Source organism: Heterocephalus glaber, unplaced genomic scaffold (genome assembly GCF_053883595.1).
Source record: "Heterocephalus glaber isolate CG9 unplaced genomic scaffold, H.glaber_assembly_v1.0 deba00001555, whole genome shotgun sequence".
In the NCBI taxonomy this organism is placed as follows: Eukaryota; Metazoa; Chordata; class Mammalia; order Rodentia; family Bathyergidae; genus Heterocephalus; species Heterocephalus glaber.
In genome coordinates, this window is record NW_028258346.1 from 7,815,965 (window position 1) to 7,835,298 (window position 19,334).

At 40.0% G+C, this 19,334-nt stretch overlaps 1 protein-coding gene across 1 annotated transcript; it reads right to left on the bottom strand.

The window, feature by feature from the left end:
- Positions 1-9,981: 9,981 nt before the first annotated feature.
- Znf706 (zinc finger protein 706) lies at positions 9,982-16,159 on the bottom strand. The gene is made up of 4 exons (XM_004850173.4): positions 15,925-16,159; positions 12,768-12,904; positions 10,832-10,939; positions 9,982-10,286 (listed from the first exon to the last, which is right to left on the bottom strand). Exons 2-3 carry the CDS (start codon positions 12,900-12,902, stop codon positions 10,844-10,846), a joined length of 231 nt encoding a protein of 76 aa, XP_004850230.1. The 5' UTR covers positions 12,903-12,904; positions 15,925-16,159; the 3' UTR covers positions 9,982-10,286; positions 10,832-10,843.
- Positions 16,160-19,334: the final 3,175 nt, after the last annotated feature.

A 19,334-nucleotide genomic window follows, 5' to 3' on the forward strand; every position in this document is an offset into this window, starting at 1 on the left:
GTAGCTCAGCAGTGCAGCGTCTGCCTGGCAAGTGCAAGTCAACTGACTTCGATTTCAGGTACCAAAAAGAAAAAGAAAAAGAAAAAGAAATCCACAGAAGCATGGAGAATGGACAATTCACAATTTGCTGCAATTTTTTTTTTTTTTTTTTGGTACTAGGGATCGAACTCAGGACCTTTCGCTTGCGAGGCAGTCGGCAGCACCACTGACATAAATACCCACCTTTTTTTTTTTTTTGGTACTGGGACTTCCCACTTGCCAGGCAGGCACTGTGCCTCTGAGCTAAATCCTGGCCCAATTCTGTTGCAATTTAAGGAATGCTACATTTAAAGTAACAGTTGCATGCTCAGTCATAAAATTCAAGTAGGCAAAAAAGAAAAAAAGACCATTTCTGTTGCTAAGGTCCTGAAAGACAGTATGTACACATAATGATGCAAAGATAAAATTACTCCAAGAGGCAGGGGTCTTAGGCGTGATTCCATTAGATTGGCAGCATCAGAGACAGAGCTCAAGCAAATGGGCGTGGAGAGAGTGGCGCCCCAGGTCAGTAGGAGAAAGTCTGTACGGAGGTCAGGAGTGGGGAGTGAGTCACTCGGAGAACGCCAGTACACAGTTCACTGAGCAGGAGCCAGTCAGGAAAGGCAGGGCAGGGGCCGGCAGCACATGGGGCCAGACTGAGGAGAGCGCGCCAGCTTGCCCAGGGGCCAGGCTTACCCAGCAGCCCACCCAGAGCCCGTGACAGCGGTGGCAAACCTACGGCAGGAGGGCCGTGGTGGGCTGTTACCAACGAAAGCCCTCAAAGGTTCTATCACTGCCCTAACGGCTTTAGAGGCGGCAATCAGGCTGGAACTGTTGTAGAATTTCTCTCTTGCAGGGAAGACAGATGTGACTGGAGGGAGAGTAGAAATAAAACTACATATGAAACTAGTTGAAGATCTAATTGACAAGAAAGAGGGTTCACAGTAAAAATATTTATCTAATTTACCTACAGGCCAAGAACAAGTTTATTTTGTACTTTGTATTTTTGGATATTCTCTTTGAAAATTAAGACAAACTACTTATCTGTAGTCTTCTGGACAGCCTCCTATTTTATCACTTTTCTGGACTGGCAGGGGCTCAGACTTGAAGTCAACTTCTGCAAAATTCAGTTTTCCGAGTAGTAACTGATCAAGGCCCAGAGGAAACACAGTGAAACCATGCCCCCTTCATACTGCATCCCAGTGGGTCCCTTCATGTTTGCAGTGTGCGCTTCACAAAGCACAAGGCAAGTACAAGCTGGGTGTGGTGGCACATGCTTGTCACCCCAGCACTCGGGAAACTGAGGCAGGAGGATCGATCCCCACAAGTTGTCCGAGGCCAGCCAGGGCTATGTGGTGAGTTCAAGGTCAGCCTGAGATACACAGTGAGGCCGTCCCAAAAAACTCAAAATTTAACAAAACAGTAAGGCAAATACAAAGGCTGTGCTACCCCACACTCATTCCTCAATTTGATCTCTTGACACGATTTTTTTAATACTTTGCTATCTTATTTCGTATTTCATATTGTATATCCTTCTCCCCTCCACAGTAAGTAATATATGTACATATACTTTTTTATTCTTTCTTTTTTTTGGTTGAGACAGGGTCCACTTTGTAGTTCAGGTGGCCCAGAACTCACAGTGATCCTCCTGCTTCAGCCTCCCAAGTGCTGGGATTACAGGTCTGTGCATCACGCCCAGCTTAATGAATACATATTTTTAAGTGCTGAGCTTCATGAAAAAAATCAGCACTGCAGCTGAGCCTTGAAGAATGAGCAGCATTTCCACAGGAAGACATAGGGGAGAAAATATTTCAACCCTAACAAAAGACACAAGAAGAAGTGGCTAAACATGAAAAGGGTACTTGGGAAGATACATAATGTGCTCGACTGCAGCGGGACGAGGGAAAGGACGACAGTGGGAAGAAAGCTCAGAGTCACTGCACAAGCACTTTAATACTCATTATTTCCTTTACTTATCAAGTTGCAACTCTCCAAGATGGCTATTAAGTTTCTCCATTTTAAAAAGGTGACAGGCCAGGGACTTACTCAGGGACGCTGCACCTGCCTGGCAAGCACAAGGTCGTAAGTTCAATTCCTGGTACCAAGAAAAACAAAACAAAAAAAGTGACTGAAGACACCAGTGTGTAGCTCAGAAATGTGAGGTAACCTGTTCAAACTCAGCCAGGAAGAAGCAGAACTACGTCTAATCTCCTTGGCTCCTTCAACTAGTTTTAAATTCTCTTTTTCTTTTTTTTTAGATAGGGTCTTGGCTCTGTAGTTCAGGCTGGCCTTGAACTCACCATGTAGCCCAGTCTTTTATTCTGTTTAAGAACTCTGTTCCTCTGGCAAGTGCAAGGTCTTGAATTTGATCCTCAGTACTGGGGGGGGCGGGCGGCGGAGCACTCTGTTCCTGTCATGAAGAATTGGCTCTTTAAAACAAAGCTTAAAGTCTATTTTGTTACTATGAAAATCCATATGCATAAGTAAGGAAAAGAATTTATCAAGAAACCAGATCAGAAATAAAATTTAGAAAATATAATAGGCTGTTTTGTTATCATAACTTGCTGAATCAATGTAATAAAAATTACTTTTCCTATTTCTGCAAAACAAGGTTTCAATAAATAAAAATCAAATTTCATTAGTCTTGAATAAAAAATAGGCCTTACATATAAACTGCAGCTTTATACTTCAGTCATCTGTTAAAGACTTCCTGCAAGTAGTACAGCCAGAAACTACAATTTTGTAGTGTGTATAAAACAGGCTGTATGTTTTACAATACTAGTTATCTGATATTTCCTTGCAGTTTTTGGTTCTTCCTAGTTTATGGTGGGAAGGTAACTGAGTATAGCAAGAAAACCACAACACATAAATGAGCAATGGGTAACTCATAAAATAAGAACTAAGTCTGGTTCAAGCTCCACTAGAACTCAAAGAAATACACCACATTTAAACAACCAAATTCATGACCCAATGCTGCTACTAAAGGTAATGTGATAACCACCCAACACTGTTGGTCCAGCGTAGCCTGCTCCTGCGTAATACCCAGACTGCAACGCTTCTCATCTCATCATCTGCTTCTCAGCAACAGCATTAAAGTTCTCTGATATCTAATTCTAAATGTGGAAATGAAGCATTCTAGATAAATTAGGGAAAACCTGAAAGTCCTAGAGGAATGGCTGAAAACAAAACAAAACAAAACAATAACACATCTACTATTGGATCACAACGTGGCCGAAAAATTCCACTTACACAAAGTTGATAACCAGCTCCACTTGTGTTAAACAGCTAAGTACAAAGATATGATATACAGTGACTACAAAACTTGTAAGTTAGTATCAGCTTTAAAAACATGCATGTGCACCTGTGTATGTACATGTGTGAGAATAAGATATTATTCACCAAGGTTTTGTACTTGTGAATTTTTGAAATTTAACTTTACTATATCCTCCACATTTCTATATATAGCGAAATGTATTTCCAGATGTTATTACTTGATAATGAAACAGATGACAGTACCATGTTCAGACACAATGCGCCTGGGATTATTTAGTGCAGAGACAAACACCCCTCCACCCCGCTCCTGGGGCCCAGAGGCACCACTGCATTACAGCAGGGCAAAATCCCAGCCTGAACTACACAGCAAGACCTTGTCTCAAAAAAATTGAAGTTTCCCCTGGTAACAATAAGTCTTCCTAAAATACTTGCATCACATCCCTCCCCTGCTTCCAGACCCAGACAGGCTTCCACGTGTCCAGAGTAATCTGAGTGACGTACTGCAGGGCACCCGCACTGTTACCATCGACCCGGGCCCATTCTGACGATGGCGATGGGGCTCGTGCTCCACTCACCCCTGGGCTCAAAGGCTCTCATTCACCAGCCGCCCTGCCTGGCCCACGCACGTTCTCTCAAAGAAACATTATGTACTTGCTTGAGCTTTTGCTCACTCAGCCACCCTCACCGCGCCTTCCTGTTTGCTCCTGCTCCTCTCCCCACCGGCCGGCTGACACCCACCCAGGCACTGACTGACCTCTTCAGCCCACAAGCCACGCCTGTTTAATACGCCATCCTTCTGTCTATACTGCTACAGAATTTACCATTTATAGGACACCGAACACTTACCCATCTAGTCTAAGATGAGTAAGTGCATACATTATCTGTATTACCTAAAGACTGGGGGCCGTTCTTGTGTTTCCTTGTATGATAAATTGCTTTAACAACTTCACATATATTATTCTCAATAAATACATTGGTGACTTAGGAGAGCTCATCCCCAAGAGATGTGGACGGAAGACAGCCTTCCAATGACCTTCAAGTATCAGCCAAGGGTAGAAAAGTTCAACATTACATACATTAAAAACAAAACAAAACACCCAAAACAACTCATGCCCACTATCCAAATCTAGGCTTTAAATATTATTACTTACTGAGAGGCATCAGGGCTCCTTGGAGAAATGGCTCATTCTAGGGGTAGGGCAAGGAAACGTAGATGAGCTTGGTACAGTGCACAAATATTAAAAGGAAATTCTCAAAAAAAAAAGGGATGAGGGTTATCAAAGGGATATAGGGGCCAATCTGAAAGAGCTCCCCATTAGTCAAAGTTGGAATCATTTGGATGACAAATAAATAATACAGCATTGGATAAAGAGTCCATATGAATATACGTAAATGACTGAACAAATAAATGGGGAGAAAACAAATATTCTCTATAGAACTAATCATGCATACTACCCCCTCCGATAGGTGGGACTTAGTCCCCACTCCCTTTAAGTAAGGGCTGGTCTTACTTCCCAGAGATTTCCCATGTAAAGGAAAAATTAGTCAGCTTCCACCTTAACGAAGTGATGAAGGGTAACAAAGTGACATCATGTGGTAACACTGTACACTCAAGATGATGTCACAATAAAGCCATGGCGCCTCTGTGGTCCTACCAGAAACCTGCCACCCCAGGGAAACCCCAACTGAGGGACATTCTGAACCCTGCCTATCTCATTTGCCTCAAAACTGTTAAGGTGATGAAAACCAAGGGTAAGACTGAGAAACTGTCACAAACCAGAGGAGACTAAGGAGCAATAACAACAGACCAAGGTGGTGTCCTGTACTGAGTCCCAGAATAGGACAGAACAGAAAAACTGGAGTAACGGAAACACACCAATGCTGGCTTCTCAGTTTGGGCAAACATCCCACAGCAATACACGACTAGATGAGGGGAAGCTGACTTCGGGTGAGGGCATAGGAACTCTCTTCTACAAAGTTTTGGTAGATCTAAAATTGTTCCAAAGAAAACTGAAAATTTTAGACCAAAAATATATGCAGAAGCTTCTTCTATCAAACATCTAGCTCTGAGGCCAGGGATTTAGCTCAGTGGCGCCACGCCTGCCTCACAAGCACAAGGTCCAGTTTGATCCCTAGTACCAGGAAAAAAAAAACTACTTTGTTAATAAACGTTCAATACTATTAAAGCAGAGACTACTTTCCAGGCGATATCCCTTTGACATTAGCCAGTCTTAGCCAGCCACAATACTCTCAGTCCAACTGGCCCCTGTGTAAGTCCTTCACGTGAGAGGATGAGGAGGCAGCAAACAATACAACACTTATTATGAATACAATATCTCAAAATTTTAAAATTTAATTTATTTTACTAGATATTTAAGTCACAGTAAGATTTTTGAAAAAAATTTTTAAACAGAAGGTTAAAAAACCAGCCTTGCCGGTACCATATGCCAGTATCACATGTTCACATGTAATGCATAAGAATTTCTGATATTATAAAGAGCTTTAAAAAAAATTCTACATCTGAAAAAAGCACCTTGGCTGTTTGATACAGTGACCTACACTTTGATATTGGCTGACCTGTGAGTAAAAAGAGGCAATACAAAGATATACACAAAAAAACTTTGGTATTTCAAAATAGTATTAATTTTTTACTTAATATTAAATGGCCATTTGACTCAAGACTGTCTAGCAAACCAGGATATATGTCACCCTAGTTATACACCTCATTTTGAGAAACACATTTACACTATTTTACTGGTGATTTGATGGTATAAGTCCTGGCAATTGGAATTTTAATAAAACAGAATCCAAATGCAAGTCCTATTCTGAATTTTACAGAAGGTAATGACAAAGTGAGATAGTTATTTGGTCTACAAAACTCTAAGCCATTAGAAATGATTCTGTGTACATAAACTTGATTAGAAAATGAGATAGCAAAAAAGGAAAAATTACTTCTGATCCCCAGATCCAAATGTTCAGAATTCTTCAGATTGTTTTGTTACAGAAATTTGGTTTCATCTAGATTCATCTAAAGGATGAATTACCTTTATTTTCAAAGGAAAAAAGTACTTTGAACTACAAGTATAACTAACTCATTAGTTACCCAAACCATCTTATATGGTAATAATCTTTTTCTTACGAATCAATCAACTTTTGCTGGGCATGGTGGTGCATGCAAGAGGACCACTGCAAGTTCAAGGCTAGTTTGGGCTAAATAGTGAGACCTTGTCTCAAAAACCAAAAAAGAATCAACTTTTAAAATGGTGCCAGTCGGCTTCTAAAATATTTAAAATTTGATCTGAGTTGGACAACTTTTTGCAAGAGAGACCTCATTATTTGGAATAGCCATCTCCAAGCAGAGTTTGAAAGTCCATTTTTCCCCCTTTGGGAACTTTTTCCTTTGCATTGCATGTTAATTTTACTTCAATGACAAAAACTTAATTTCATATCCTTGCTCTATAGTAAAGATTAAATAAGTGCTAGTTCTGCTAATTGTTATATAAAAATGTAGGCAATATTGGAGCAGGCAACCAGATAACACCTTTTTATCTCTAAAATAATAATATATTGGTACTAGATTATCTTTTCCTAAGATGGAAAAAAAATCAAGTTTATATACACAAGAAAACTAAATTTTACAGTGTATGCATGATTTACCACAACATTAAAATAAATGTTTTTATTAAAAAAAAAAGCAAAATGAGATTGCAAGTCATACAGCCCAGCCTGGGGAACTCAGCAAGACCTGGTCTAAAAAGGACTGGGGGATACAGCTCAGTGTGAAGGCCCTCAGTTCAATTCCTAGTACCATGAAATGAATGAATGAGTGAATGAACGACTGAAGCCTGTCTCTGCAAGTACAGATTTTAAACTTGGAGCCATAATACAGACAAAAAACTGAAGTTAAAGAATGTCTGCCTTAAAAAAAGGGTAATCCAGTAAACAGCTTATCAAAAGAACATTTAAAGTAAGACATTTTCAGTTTAATATGGTAACCCACAGTTAATAATAAACTTTTATTAATAAAACATCTATTTCTCAGCAAGTACACAGATGCTTTATTAAATCTGCACACTAAAAGCTGTCCTTACAATTCTTCTGAAACTTTTACACTAAAGGATAGCCTGGACTACTTCAGAAAGTAAAGTCACAGCAAACACAACCCCCTAGTGTTGATCTTCACTGTTATACATTCTTTAAAAAAAAAAAACCCAAAGAAACAAAAAACTCTAAACTAGTACAAATGAATTAACTCAGACTGAGTTTAAATAACATTTAAAAAACATTTCAGTTATAGCTTGGACTGTGGTTTACCACTGTATTAGCCACATTTAAAAACAAGCACAGTATATCTCTAGTATTAAAAATGAAAAAGGTATGAGGTGTAAAACAGCAATGTTGTAAGTCCTTATTTTTGCTACATCTCAGGTTTGAATTATGATTATCTATGCAATACCTTTAATATAAATCCAAAATTATTATCTTAAATCTTAGTCAAAGTCATCAAGGATGTAACCGTCCAGCTCAACTAACTGGCCTAACCATTTTTGTTTTGATGTTAATAGGCAACTACTTCCTCCTTACAACAACTCGTATTAATTCTAACTCTATACAGCAAGGTTTCAGAATGACAGACCTTTTCCTGTTCATTAAGTATTCTACAGACACAAAACAGACACAAAATGCAAGGGAAACAATGAAACATGAAATCTCTTGCCACACTCAGACTACCTAGCTATACTGGAGACAATTCTAAGTTCAGGAAAAAAAAAAAAAGCAGCAGCAACGTAAAAACCTCTTAAAAATAGAAGAAATTAGACTAGTTTGGTTTTCTTTAATATCTCCTTTAATACGATATTACAGCACACAACTGAGGCCCCAGTGTGTCAGTTAAACATGGGGATGTGTATCCATGAGAATGGAATGGAAACAAGCTTACTCTTAACCCCATTCCTTTTGGCAACTAAGGTAGATACAGAATGCAAGTGGACCAGTTCTCGCTGTGCACTGCATCAAGGTTTTGAAGACACCACAGCAGTTTTAAAACAAAGTCTGCTATGATCTGTTAAAGAATCTTTAACCGAAATAACATGTTTAAGAGTTGTAATTTTCTCTTTACAGCAAATTTAACTCAAACATAGTAAGTGAAGGACTGTACTCACAATCCCCATATTAAGAATTAATGTCTTATGTAAGATCGACCCAACTATTTCCCTATCACTGAGTTAAGAGAATCAAATATGGTGTTTTCAGCTGCTTATAAAAAGGTTAAAAACAAGAACAAAAGGCTCTTATTGTGAATTACAGTCAGTAAAACTAAAGAAAAAAATTAATCCAAAATTCATGAATGGGGTTTAAATAATTTGTTACTAAAAATAAACATACATATGCTCAAAGCACTTTCAAAAACTTTTAAATTGTAATTTAACCAGAACTTTTGTAACATCAGCAAGAAATTAGGTAAAATTCTAATGTTCTGGTAATCCACATATTAGAAAACAACAGATATTAAGTTTGAAACTCAGGGAATTAAAAAATGAAACAAAAGGACTATTTTGAAATAAGGGTCTAAGAATATGAAATGGTAAGAAACTATCGGCACTGAGGACTTTCCTTGGAAATATTCTAAAGGTACTGTGAAGACAAAGTGGGTAGAATATGCAGTTACAAAACAAATGGAGTGATGAGTTACAGCAGAAGGAGGGAATGCATTTTGTAATCTACAGGATTAGACAGGCGGCTCTAAGCAATTATCAGTAAATATTTCAATGTTCTTCTTATCATGCTAATTTTAAAATTTAAATGAGTTACAGCAGTTTCACTTGTACAACGGTTGACAAAACTAAATTAGAAGAATGCTGAAATTAGTCTTTAACTGGGTGGAATTTACCTTGTTCAGCTGAAGAAAACTACTTCCCCATCCTTAGATCCAAAAGAATGTGAACACTGATTGGCCTATAATATTTTTATAGCTCAGATGGAAGTCATACTGTATACAGTCTTTGATTTTAGGAACCAGCACAAAGTAAATTCCTAAAACCAACAATTCACTTAGAAAAGGAAAGTATTCTGGGAAATAACCAGCCACAAGTCATTACGATCTTCCTGTTAATGGAAAAACCCATTCATAAAATTAGCAAAATAATAACTTCCAAAAACTCCTTTAAATGTTTCAATTTCAAATTAAAGAACCTGAACAATATTCAAAGAATTTAATATAATTTATAAAAGATCGATGTTTACCAGTTCACATTTATTCTATCATATTTTGTTAAATAGGCCTAAGATTATTTTGAACAGTATATACTTCAGAACCTAATCTTTCAGAAGAGCTCATAGACAATCCAATCCCTTTTATGAATTTATCAGTTATCTCTAGGATAGACCCAGTTCAAACGATAAGTTTAAATATTCCAACTTCAAACACAGGAGATAATCAGAGGGGGGCAATGACACATAATTGCAATGTATTAAGGCAGCAGATGTCATTCTTCACCCAGATCAGCTGCCAATAAAGTGGTGTGCAATTTTGATGAATGAGTCTGTCCTAGGTTTAACGAACCTGCCACTGAGCTGAAAAGGGGAGATAGGAATTGCACCTGCAATTCTAGCTGATGAATTCATTAGACCTTTATAAGGCAAATAATAAGGAAAGTTAGAACAGAATTTCTATAATCATTTATCCTGTGATGTCATAAAATCAAAGTACTACTTTATTAAATGAGTTATTTTACACAATATGAACATCAATATAATTACAATTGTAAAAAAATTTTTTATAACAAGGATGGACTGATTTTCAATTTCCAAATCAGAGTCAACTGTACATTTACACAGAATTGTCTTTGCATGAAGCCCAAAAGGGAACAGCATAAAAATGAGTGTTTCTGTAGCCCCTTTATTTTTGCTGATCAACAGTTTTGTTAGAAAAGCAGCTGCAGGTTTGTTACCTAAGGTCTGAGACAGTAGAAGAGCCAAAGGTGTCATGAATTCACCTATAAAACACAAGGAAACACTTCAATGAAGGTAATTATTACAAATGCAGCTATTATATGCAATTCAAGTATCTAAGAGGAAAGACTATCAAATCAGTTTCTGTATATGTACATTTTGCTCTGTATTTTAATACTTATAAGCTTTGCTATAAGTAGAACACTATAAAACTGTGTTCAGAAAATTGGTCTACAGTGCTTTTGGTAGATCCTAAAATGCATCTGAAATAACTATTTTCTTGCAGCTGGTAACTCTATTTCATTTTTGGGCCAAAATTGGTCAGTATCCACTCATTTTCCCAGTTTTTGGTAAAAACTTGGTTTCTTCAAAGGCATGGAAAGGAAATGGTCTGGGACAAAAGACTTTTAACAAATGTTTCAGTAAACTGTAAGTTAGAACAGTTGAACTCTATTAATGAAGATAAACAACTTCAAAAGGCAAAGCAATAAAATATCAGAATGCAGAAATTATTTTCAGTTACAGAGGACAGTTTTGTTCTTGTATTCAAACCTGACATTAACAAACCAATTGGAAAAAAGTCAACTACCTGTAAACAACCTTATGCTTGCACATCAGCCAATTCTGGAGGAAGTGGGGTCTTAGGGTGCTTGCTCTCAAAGTGCTGCTTGAAGGTCTTAGGGTCTGGCATTTGTGTCTAAAAATTGTGCAAAAAAAGAGTCAGAATTTATATATAAAATAAATTTGTTCTTGACAATTAGCATAAAATGCTTTAGGCTCATACAACTGTTGCTGGCATATGAAGAGGGACCTTATGAAACAAATTCCTAATACTCTCCCATTTCATATATAAAGGGGTTGGGTCATATAATATCTTATCTCATGCCGGGGATTTAGCTCAGTGGCACCGTGTCTACCGTGCAAGCACAAGGTCCTGAGTTCAATCCCCGGTACCAAAAAAAAAAATTTTGTCTCATTAACAGCAAATAACAGGAACATTTGCTGAACTTTCATTTAGTTAAGCTTGTTACCTTAATTCTCATAGAACCTTCAGTTATCCTTAGCTCCTACTATTGTCCTCATTTTACACAAGAAGTAAACTAAAACCCAGAGTTTACTTTGTCCAAGAGCCATGGTCTAACACAGTATTAGGTACTTCAGCTCCCAGATAACACATTACTGTATACACTAATGGCTTCCCTCAGAAAAAGTTACTTTATTTTTCAACAGGTTCAAGTACACAAAACATGAATTGAAAGGTTTTGGTTTTAAATTTTTAAATGTGAACTACTCTTATACTTTTAGGTCAAACTATTTCTTCATCACTAACCTAGTGAAATTTATTTTCACTCCCTCTCCAAACAGAATCAGAAGCTGCTCAGTTTCATTATTTTTAGTGTATCAAAGCTCAATGTGAGTAAGATAGTGCATGTAACAGATTCTTTCTCTCTCAGTGAGAACTTTTGTATAGTTAGGAACTTCTATTTCCTTGGAGATAACTTCAGCCCAGGAATCATGTCTTATCAAGATCCCTTCTCATTCGTACCATCAACCCTACTCAGGTATAGGGGCTTGAAAACTGTACGTGCGTAAAGGTATGGACCAATTCCACTATGTGTTCCACTCATAACATCAAGGGCAGTAGTGAGCCATCACAAACACACAAAAAAGTTTGACTGGGGATTTGAGAAAGACTTCTTTGAAAGGAAGTGTGGAACAGTAGCCTGGTGGGTGGACTCTGGGGCTGCACTCCCTGGGTTCAGATCCCAGCTCTTCTACTTTACTAGCTGGATGACATGTGCAGGTTATTTAATTCCCATAACTGAGTTTACTCTTTTGTACAATGAAAATAAAAGTATAACTCATAAGGCTGTTGTGCAAGTAAAACAGGTGGATATATGCAAAACATCTGGATTGGTGCCTGGCACATGGCAAGCCCACAGTCTTTCAATCCATAAGACTGAATTCTAAGAGCCTCCAGCATGGAAATACTCTTTGTGGTTTTACATATGTCCTAACTCCAGATTTAGTGAAGGGTGGGCATTATATAACCATAGATATATTCCACAGCATAGTGCAAAGCTTAGGTAGATTTAAAGTAAGATTATAAATCTGACTTCCTTACAGAGTTCAAAGTGCATTACACGTCCTTGTGAGGACGTCTTTATTCTCTATAAGGAAAGGGACTTTGTTCTGTTCACATCTTTCCCCCAGCACCTAGAGAAATGTGCCTGGCCACAGAAGCCATGCAAGAAGTATTCGTTCCATGTGTGAATGAAGATGGATTCCTAAAGTAGGCAGCGGTCGACTCTATTTCAGGGGCTGCAGGTGTAGCTCAGTGGTAGAACACTTGCCCAACAGGTGCAAGACCACGGGTTTGATTCCCAGCATCACCAAACCCCCTCCTCAAAACCCTGTCAAGTAAACCAACTATTTTTCCACGGTTATAAAATTTTAACCTGTACAAGCCAATTCACAGTGAAAGAATTACCCATGAGGACCCTGCATCTTTCAAGTCTCCTTACCCTACAGACAGTGCAGGTGTATATTAAGGCAGCTTTGGCAGCAGCCTTTTGGTCATGCCCTTGTTTCTTCTTTTGCCCAGCCTGCTTTTTGGCATTTTTCTGCTGAGACTGAATCTTCTGCTGCCCACGAGCCATGTCTAAAAACAGAAGATGAAGCATTATTTATTCTAATATACACTAATCTAAGCATCGCAACATTCTCAGCTTTGAAGCATCAAATTTTACAGAAATGTTGTACAATCGAAATATACATGTTTTCGAATCCTTACATACAATGTCACTAAATAAACTGTACAACCACTGTGGAAACTTGGTTAGTAACTTGTCTACTCCATAACCTACAATTTCTCTCTGCACATATTCCACAGAAACGTAACAGAAGTATAAGTACATTAAGACATGTACAAAAATGTTCAACAGTATCTGCTCCAAAAATAATATACATTGTATACAATTTAAAATAGGCAAAGCAGGGCTGGGGGTGTGGCTCAGAGGTAGCGCATCTTGCCTAGCATGCTGCTAAGGCTTTCGGTTAAATCCCCAAGAGCTAATCAAAAAGAAAAAAAGGAAAAAAGAAAAAAACCAGAGCAAAGCAATATGGTGAAAGTCTCCTCAGGAACAGCTGGAAAGAGAGGACATGAAGTGGATCTCTGGGGTGCTGAAAATGTTCTGAATATTGAATGAGGTAACAGGTAGGCAGATGTGTTTATTTGTAAAAATTCATTGAGCTAGTAGGGCATGGTGGCACTCACCTATAATTCTAACACCCTGGGAGGCTGAGACAGAAGGATCACAAGTTCAACTCCAACCTAAGCAATTTAGCGCGATCAAGTCAAAATTTAAAAAATAAAAGGTCTGGGGATGTAGCTTAGTGTGAAGGCCCTGGGTTCATTCCCCACTAATGTGCTAAAAAGGGTCACTGAGCTACATACCTGATTGTTTACTATCTGTATCATCAAATTAAAAAAAACAACACAAACGAGTCTCCCCATCACTTATTTGGTTACCTTGCAAAGGTACTTTTCCCTTCTAGTGTTCTCTTGTCACTTTGGACACATTCAATTTTAAGAGAAACGAGCTGTCAACTCATCTTTCTAAAAGGAGATTATAGGGAGGAGTTATTTTCTTAAATACTTAGGTTCTATGAAACCACTGTGCTATTTTAAGTTTTCCTAAAAAGTTGATCTTTTCTGGACTGCTTCACAAATTATAAGATTGAATCTGTCCCCAGTTGAGAGAAAAAAAAAACCTAGCATAAGGATATCTTTACCCAGTTGAAAGGTAGAAGTTTTTACTACACATTATCTGAAGCCAACATGAATGAGTTAAAAATAATTAAGTCACTGAAAAGTTACTTTTATGTTCCCATTAAAATTAAGGACCTCTATTAGACAATACAAGGTAAACCTGTTCATAAAGTACTCTCTATACATTCGAACTGGATCCTCAGTAGAATTCCTATGTATAAATTTGAGTGGGACTGTAATTAAATTTGAAATTTTTAAAGCATTGCAGGACGTGAACATACAATGCTGGACATGAACTTCAACTGGGAAAGAATGCCTACTGGGATTTTCTTACTGGACTACTAAATAGATAATGGGTGTAAGGTCAAAGTATTTCACAGAAACTGAGCTCTCCTCCCAACAACAAAGGAAACTACTGAGTAAATTAGTACAATCATTGGGCAAGTTCTCACTGACATTAAACAATTAACTGAAAAGTTTAAAAATAGAAGAGGATCAATGCCTCTCTAGAAAGTCAATACCTTACCAATCACAGAACTGTTTAGTACGCTAGTGTAATATAAGAACACCATTCCTACCTAACGATGGTAAACATTACCATCTGTGGTAGTCCTTAAAACTAAGCTCCTACTTTTATTTTTTTAAACCTACCTTATTAATTCTAAGCCAAACGGCATTTTTCAAAAAATACATTTAAATATATCTGTATGATGGTAGTCAGGCGTTCTATCTTAATGTATACAAATGTTTTGTAACATTCTTAATGACTCAATGTCTCTTAGTATCAGGTCCTTCTGTTAGAATACTTGAGTACTCTGATGCATTTCAACTGCCACATAATGTATTTTATTACGTTGTATTTACGTTAGTGCGTTGCTTTAGCTAATAAATTATTAAGCAGTAACAGTTTTTTACATTAAAATCTTAATTGTACGTATGAAAACCCGTATACAATGGCAGACCCCTAATTCCATAAGCGTCCTTGCTATCTAGAACTTCTCAACTAGTGTGGTAAGATTTTCACGAAATGCTTTGTACAACGTAAAGTCGCAAAATGCACGATAGGTTGAGCCCGTTTGCCATTGTCTTCAAACAACACAAGAAAGCCATAAAAGCTTTAATAAATATAAGGCAGCAGTCATTTGTTCTTATTTTTAAGACAGAAAACCGCATCAGCTGAAGGCAACTGAACTAGGCTAACAGCGTGAGGTGGGCCCCCAACTTCTGACAGCACATTGCACTGATTTCCTTTCTGAAAGCAGAAATGCAAAACAAACCACCTGCTTTGGACAGCTCAACTTAGGACCTGCTCTGAAGCCAACCGAATTTTCTACAAAATCTTATACATAACCGCTCCTTGACTAAAAGCAACAAAGTGACGGGCAAGAGTCGTCTACAAATACCTAGAAGCTGATTGTTAATAAGACTCTCAGTGTGGCTTTCCGAGGGGGCTACAGAGAGGGAAGCAGCAGAACGAATGAGCTCTAAATCGAGGACCTCTCAGCGGTGCGGGCCACAAGCAAACCCTGCCCTCCAGACCCTTTCTACAACCCAAACAAGGATTTGGGATCCAGGAAGGAAGCTGCTCTCCCCGACCCTCTGAAAGGACGAGGCCCAGACGGGGCCCCACATCTGGACCGCAACTTCTGCGGGCAAGGCTGGCGGAAGCACCCGCGGGGCCCCCTTTCGCCCAACGCCGCCACGACCACGATCAACCACGACCACGACCACCACCCGGCCGCAGCCGGCGCACGTCCCGCCCCGGAGCCCGCCGGCTACTGCCACCAAGGGCCACGCCGCGTTCCCTGCCTGCCAGACCCGGCCCCGGTCACCACCCGCGGGAGCCGCCGGGCGCCCGCGCTGCCCTCCTTCCCTCCCCGCTTCCGGGGCCCGCGCCGCCCGCTGCTCACCCGGGCCGGGACAGTCTTGCGTCGCGGAGGCCGCGCAGCGCGACAGGGCCGGGAGGTCACGGAGGAAGGCAGAGATCGGCGCCCAGCACCGCTTCGGCCTCCTCCACCCGCCGAGGGGGGAAAGGGACCGCCGGGAACACAACAGCGCGCGCCTCGCACACCCGCTGCCACCGCCGCGCGCGCCCGCCGCCGCCTGAGCCCCAGGCCGGCCGCCCCGCCTCGTGCGCGCGCACGCCGCGCCGCGTTCCCAGCCGCCCCAGCGCCGCCTGCGCCGCGCAGCCCCGCCCTCTCACCTTCCTGCAGCGATCCCCGCCCACGCCGCTCGCGCGCCTGTGCCCTTCCGGTCGCGTGTGCCAATGGGAGCGCGGCCCCATTACATAAACGCGAGGGCAGGCGCTCCGGGACGCGGTGTAGGGGACGCAACCCTCTGCCCTTGGAACCGTTCCTCTCCCACGTGCGGTCCGGGCGCCGGTTGTCCCGGCTCTTGCAGCCGCGAGACTTCTGTCACGATTGCTCCACAGTCGTCGGCTCACTCGCCCAGTCCCGACCTCTACCCCCGCGGCCCGCCCCACGCATCTCCGGTCTCCGAGCCCACCCTAGGCCGGGCGGCAGGGGTCAGTGCCCCCCCCCGCGGTCGCCGGCCGGGTGGAGGCCGGGCCGCGCCCGCTTTGTTCTCTTACCAGCTGCCCTTTACATCACCCCACGGAACCCCGGTTATTTTACTAACCCGGGGTTTTCAGCGAGGTCGAGATTTAAATTAAGCCTGACAGCTCATTAAAAATTGCTGTACAGGCTTCTGGCCGGTGTAGACTGACTGCGAACAACATATTGACTTGCTAATATCCTCAGGAAGCAAGCAGTTCAGTGTTTTCTCTCTCCATTTACGGGCCACAGTAGCGAACTTCAGATACCTAAAGGGATGGCGGTTGTAACACTGTAATTGTTTAATTGTCGCAAACAGTGTCTTAGACGTCGGCTTTATTTTTCAGCTCTTCAGCTTTTTCCTCTGTCACTTTGGTTTCTAATTAGAAGCATTGACTACCAAAAAAAAAAAAGCTTTTTGGATTTGAGGGTCTCAGTAGGCCAGTAGCCTGGAGTCACTCAAGTTTTCCTGTCTCTGCCCAGCAAGTAATTGAATATGAGTATATCCCAAATGAGCTGGACTGGGATACAGTTATCAGAAGTGTTTAAACTAGCCATGAAGGAGTTAACTGCCTGTTGCTTTTGGGTGGAATACAGTACTGGGTGAAGCATGCTACACAGTTACCTGGATGAGCACTCCTCTCTTCATCCTCATTTCCGCTTCTCTCACCGTTTTTTCACTCTGCTCCATTGCGATTTAAATTGTTTAAATTTTATTAATAGTTCCCCTGTATTAAGTTGAAAGCTCGTTTTCTTTGCCATACATCCAGTGACTGCTGGGATGTTAAACATGGTAGGTACTGAACCAATAAATATTGACAAAATAAACTTTCTAAAAAGTTTTTTAAATTGACACATTACAAAGTTGAAGCTTAATTATTAATAGTCACCATAACCATGATTATGTTAATCCAGCTGGTAGAGGATGAGATCCTTGGAAGACCTACAGTTGAAAACTCCCAAAAAGCTGTTTGTCTAGTCTAGTTTTGTTTTGTTTTTTTTGTATTGGGCTCGAACTCAGGACCTTGCACTTATGAGGCAGGCTGTGGGAACCACTGAGCTAAATGGCCAGCCTATGTTTGTCTAGTCTTGAATGACAGTGAAAGGGACAGTGAAATCTGGCTGGCAAAGATAGGTCTTCACTAGAGGCGACTTCTGTTGTGAAGTTGAGTCAGTATGTCGTTCTTTAAAAAACCATGACCAAGATGATATATCCAGGAAAACCAGTGTTTTAAGTTTTTGGGTCATCTCTCCTTTGACAGCTTGGTAGAAGCTAGACTGCTTGCCCCAAATTCTTATACACTGCACATATAAACATCCTCATAGGTCAGGTTTCTGAAACTCAGTACAGCTGGGATTTGGACTGGATGATGCTTTGCTCTGGAGTTCTGTTCTGGGGGTTGTAGGGTGTTCAGCAATATCCCTGCCTTCCACTTGTTTGATGCCATCTTCATCTCATCTTCAGTTGTGACAACTAAAAAAGCTTCCAGATGTTAGGCATTCCCTAGAGGCCCGAATCTCCTTTGGTTAAGAGCCACTTAGGATATAGTGTAATGGTAACTTTTTGTGATGGGGCATTTGAAATAGGAAGAAAAAAATAAAAGAAAAGGTGCATAGGAGTCAACATCTGTAAAGTGACAATAAATGAAAGGCAGGTGAAACAGCTTTAGTACCACCTGGTGTACTGCTTGTGTTATAGAAATGTGACAGCAAATGGCATACAAGCTCCTTAAAAGAGTTTCGCACACATTTCTGGTTTTAATTGTGAGTGACACAATATCTACGGACTGTTTTCTTCTGACTCTGGACAACAACTCTAGGTTAATATCCAGTAAGCTCTTACCTGTTTTCTATCCAAAATCACAATCAGATTAAAACACTTCTCTAAAGACCTGAAAGGCTTATTTATTTGCACTCATGTAAGATGTTCCAGGGTAAAAAAGCTGGTAAAAAAAAAATCAATATATTATTTCCCAAATAATAGGCCATTCTAAATGACTTCTTCCAGTTTATGTGTGGCATGTAGGTTAATATATAAATGTAGTAAAGAACTGTGCTTGGTGGTTTATTAGAGAACAAAAGAGACAAGATGCAGTCCCTGTAGAACTAGTGATGAATAAGATCAATACTGTCAATAATAAATTTTAAAAAATGCTTTCCTTTGCTGACTTTTCCTCTTTTACTCAAATTGTACTCATTGGGATTTCTTGGGGCTGCAACCCAAATCCTCTTGTCTCTATACTCTTTGCTTAGCAACAATCTCATTTATTGCTATGGCTTTACATAGCGACTGCAGATGATCCCACATTTCTGTCTCTAGTTCTGACCTCTGTTCTGATTTCTGTATTCACATAGCTAAATGCCTACTGCTTGTCTGCACTTTGATGCTTCACAGACATTTTACATTTAATACCGTATTGTGCTGAATCTAAGAAACCGCTGGTTGTAAGTAATATTTATGTCCACTAAGATACAGGAAGAAATGCCAAGTGATTTATGACATCATGCTAAAATACTCATGATTGGGGCTGGGGATTTAGATTTTGCTGCCTGCTTCGCACGCGCAAGGACCCCAGTTTGATCCCTGCTACCAAAAAAACCAAATAAAATACCCATGATTGTAAGATATATTTTGATTTCAGAGAGGTCAAAATTGACTTAAAAACTAATGTGATTTTAAAAAACAGCATCAGAAAATGAAATACTTAGGAATGGACTTACAAAGAGAAATTCAAGACATATTCTGATTCTTAAACAACATATTTGAA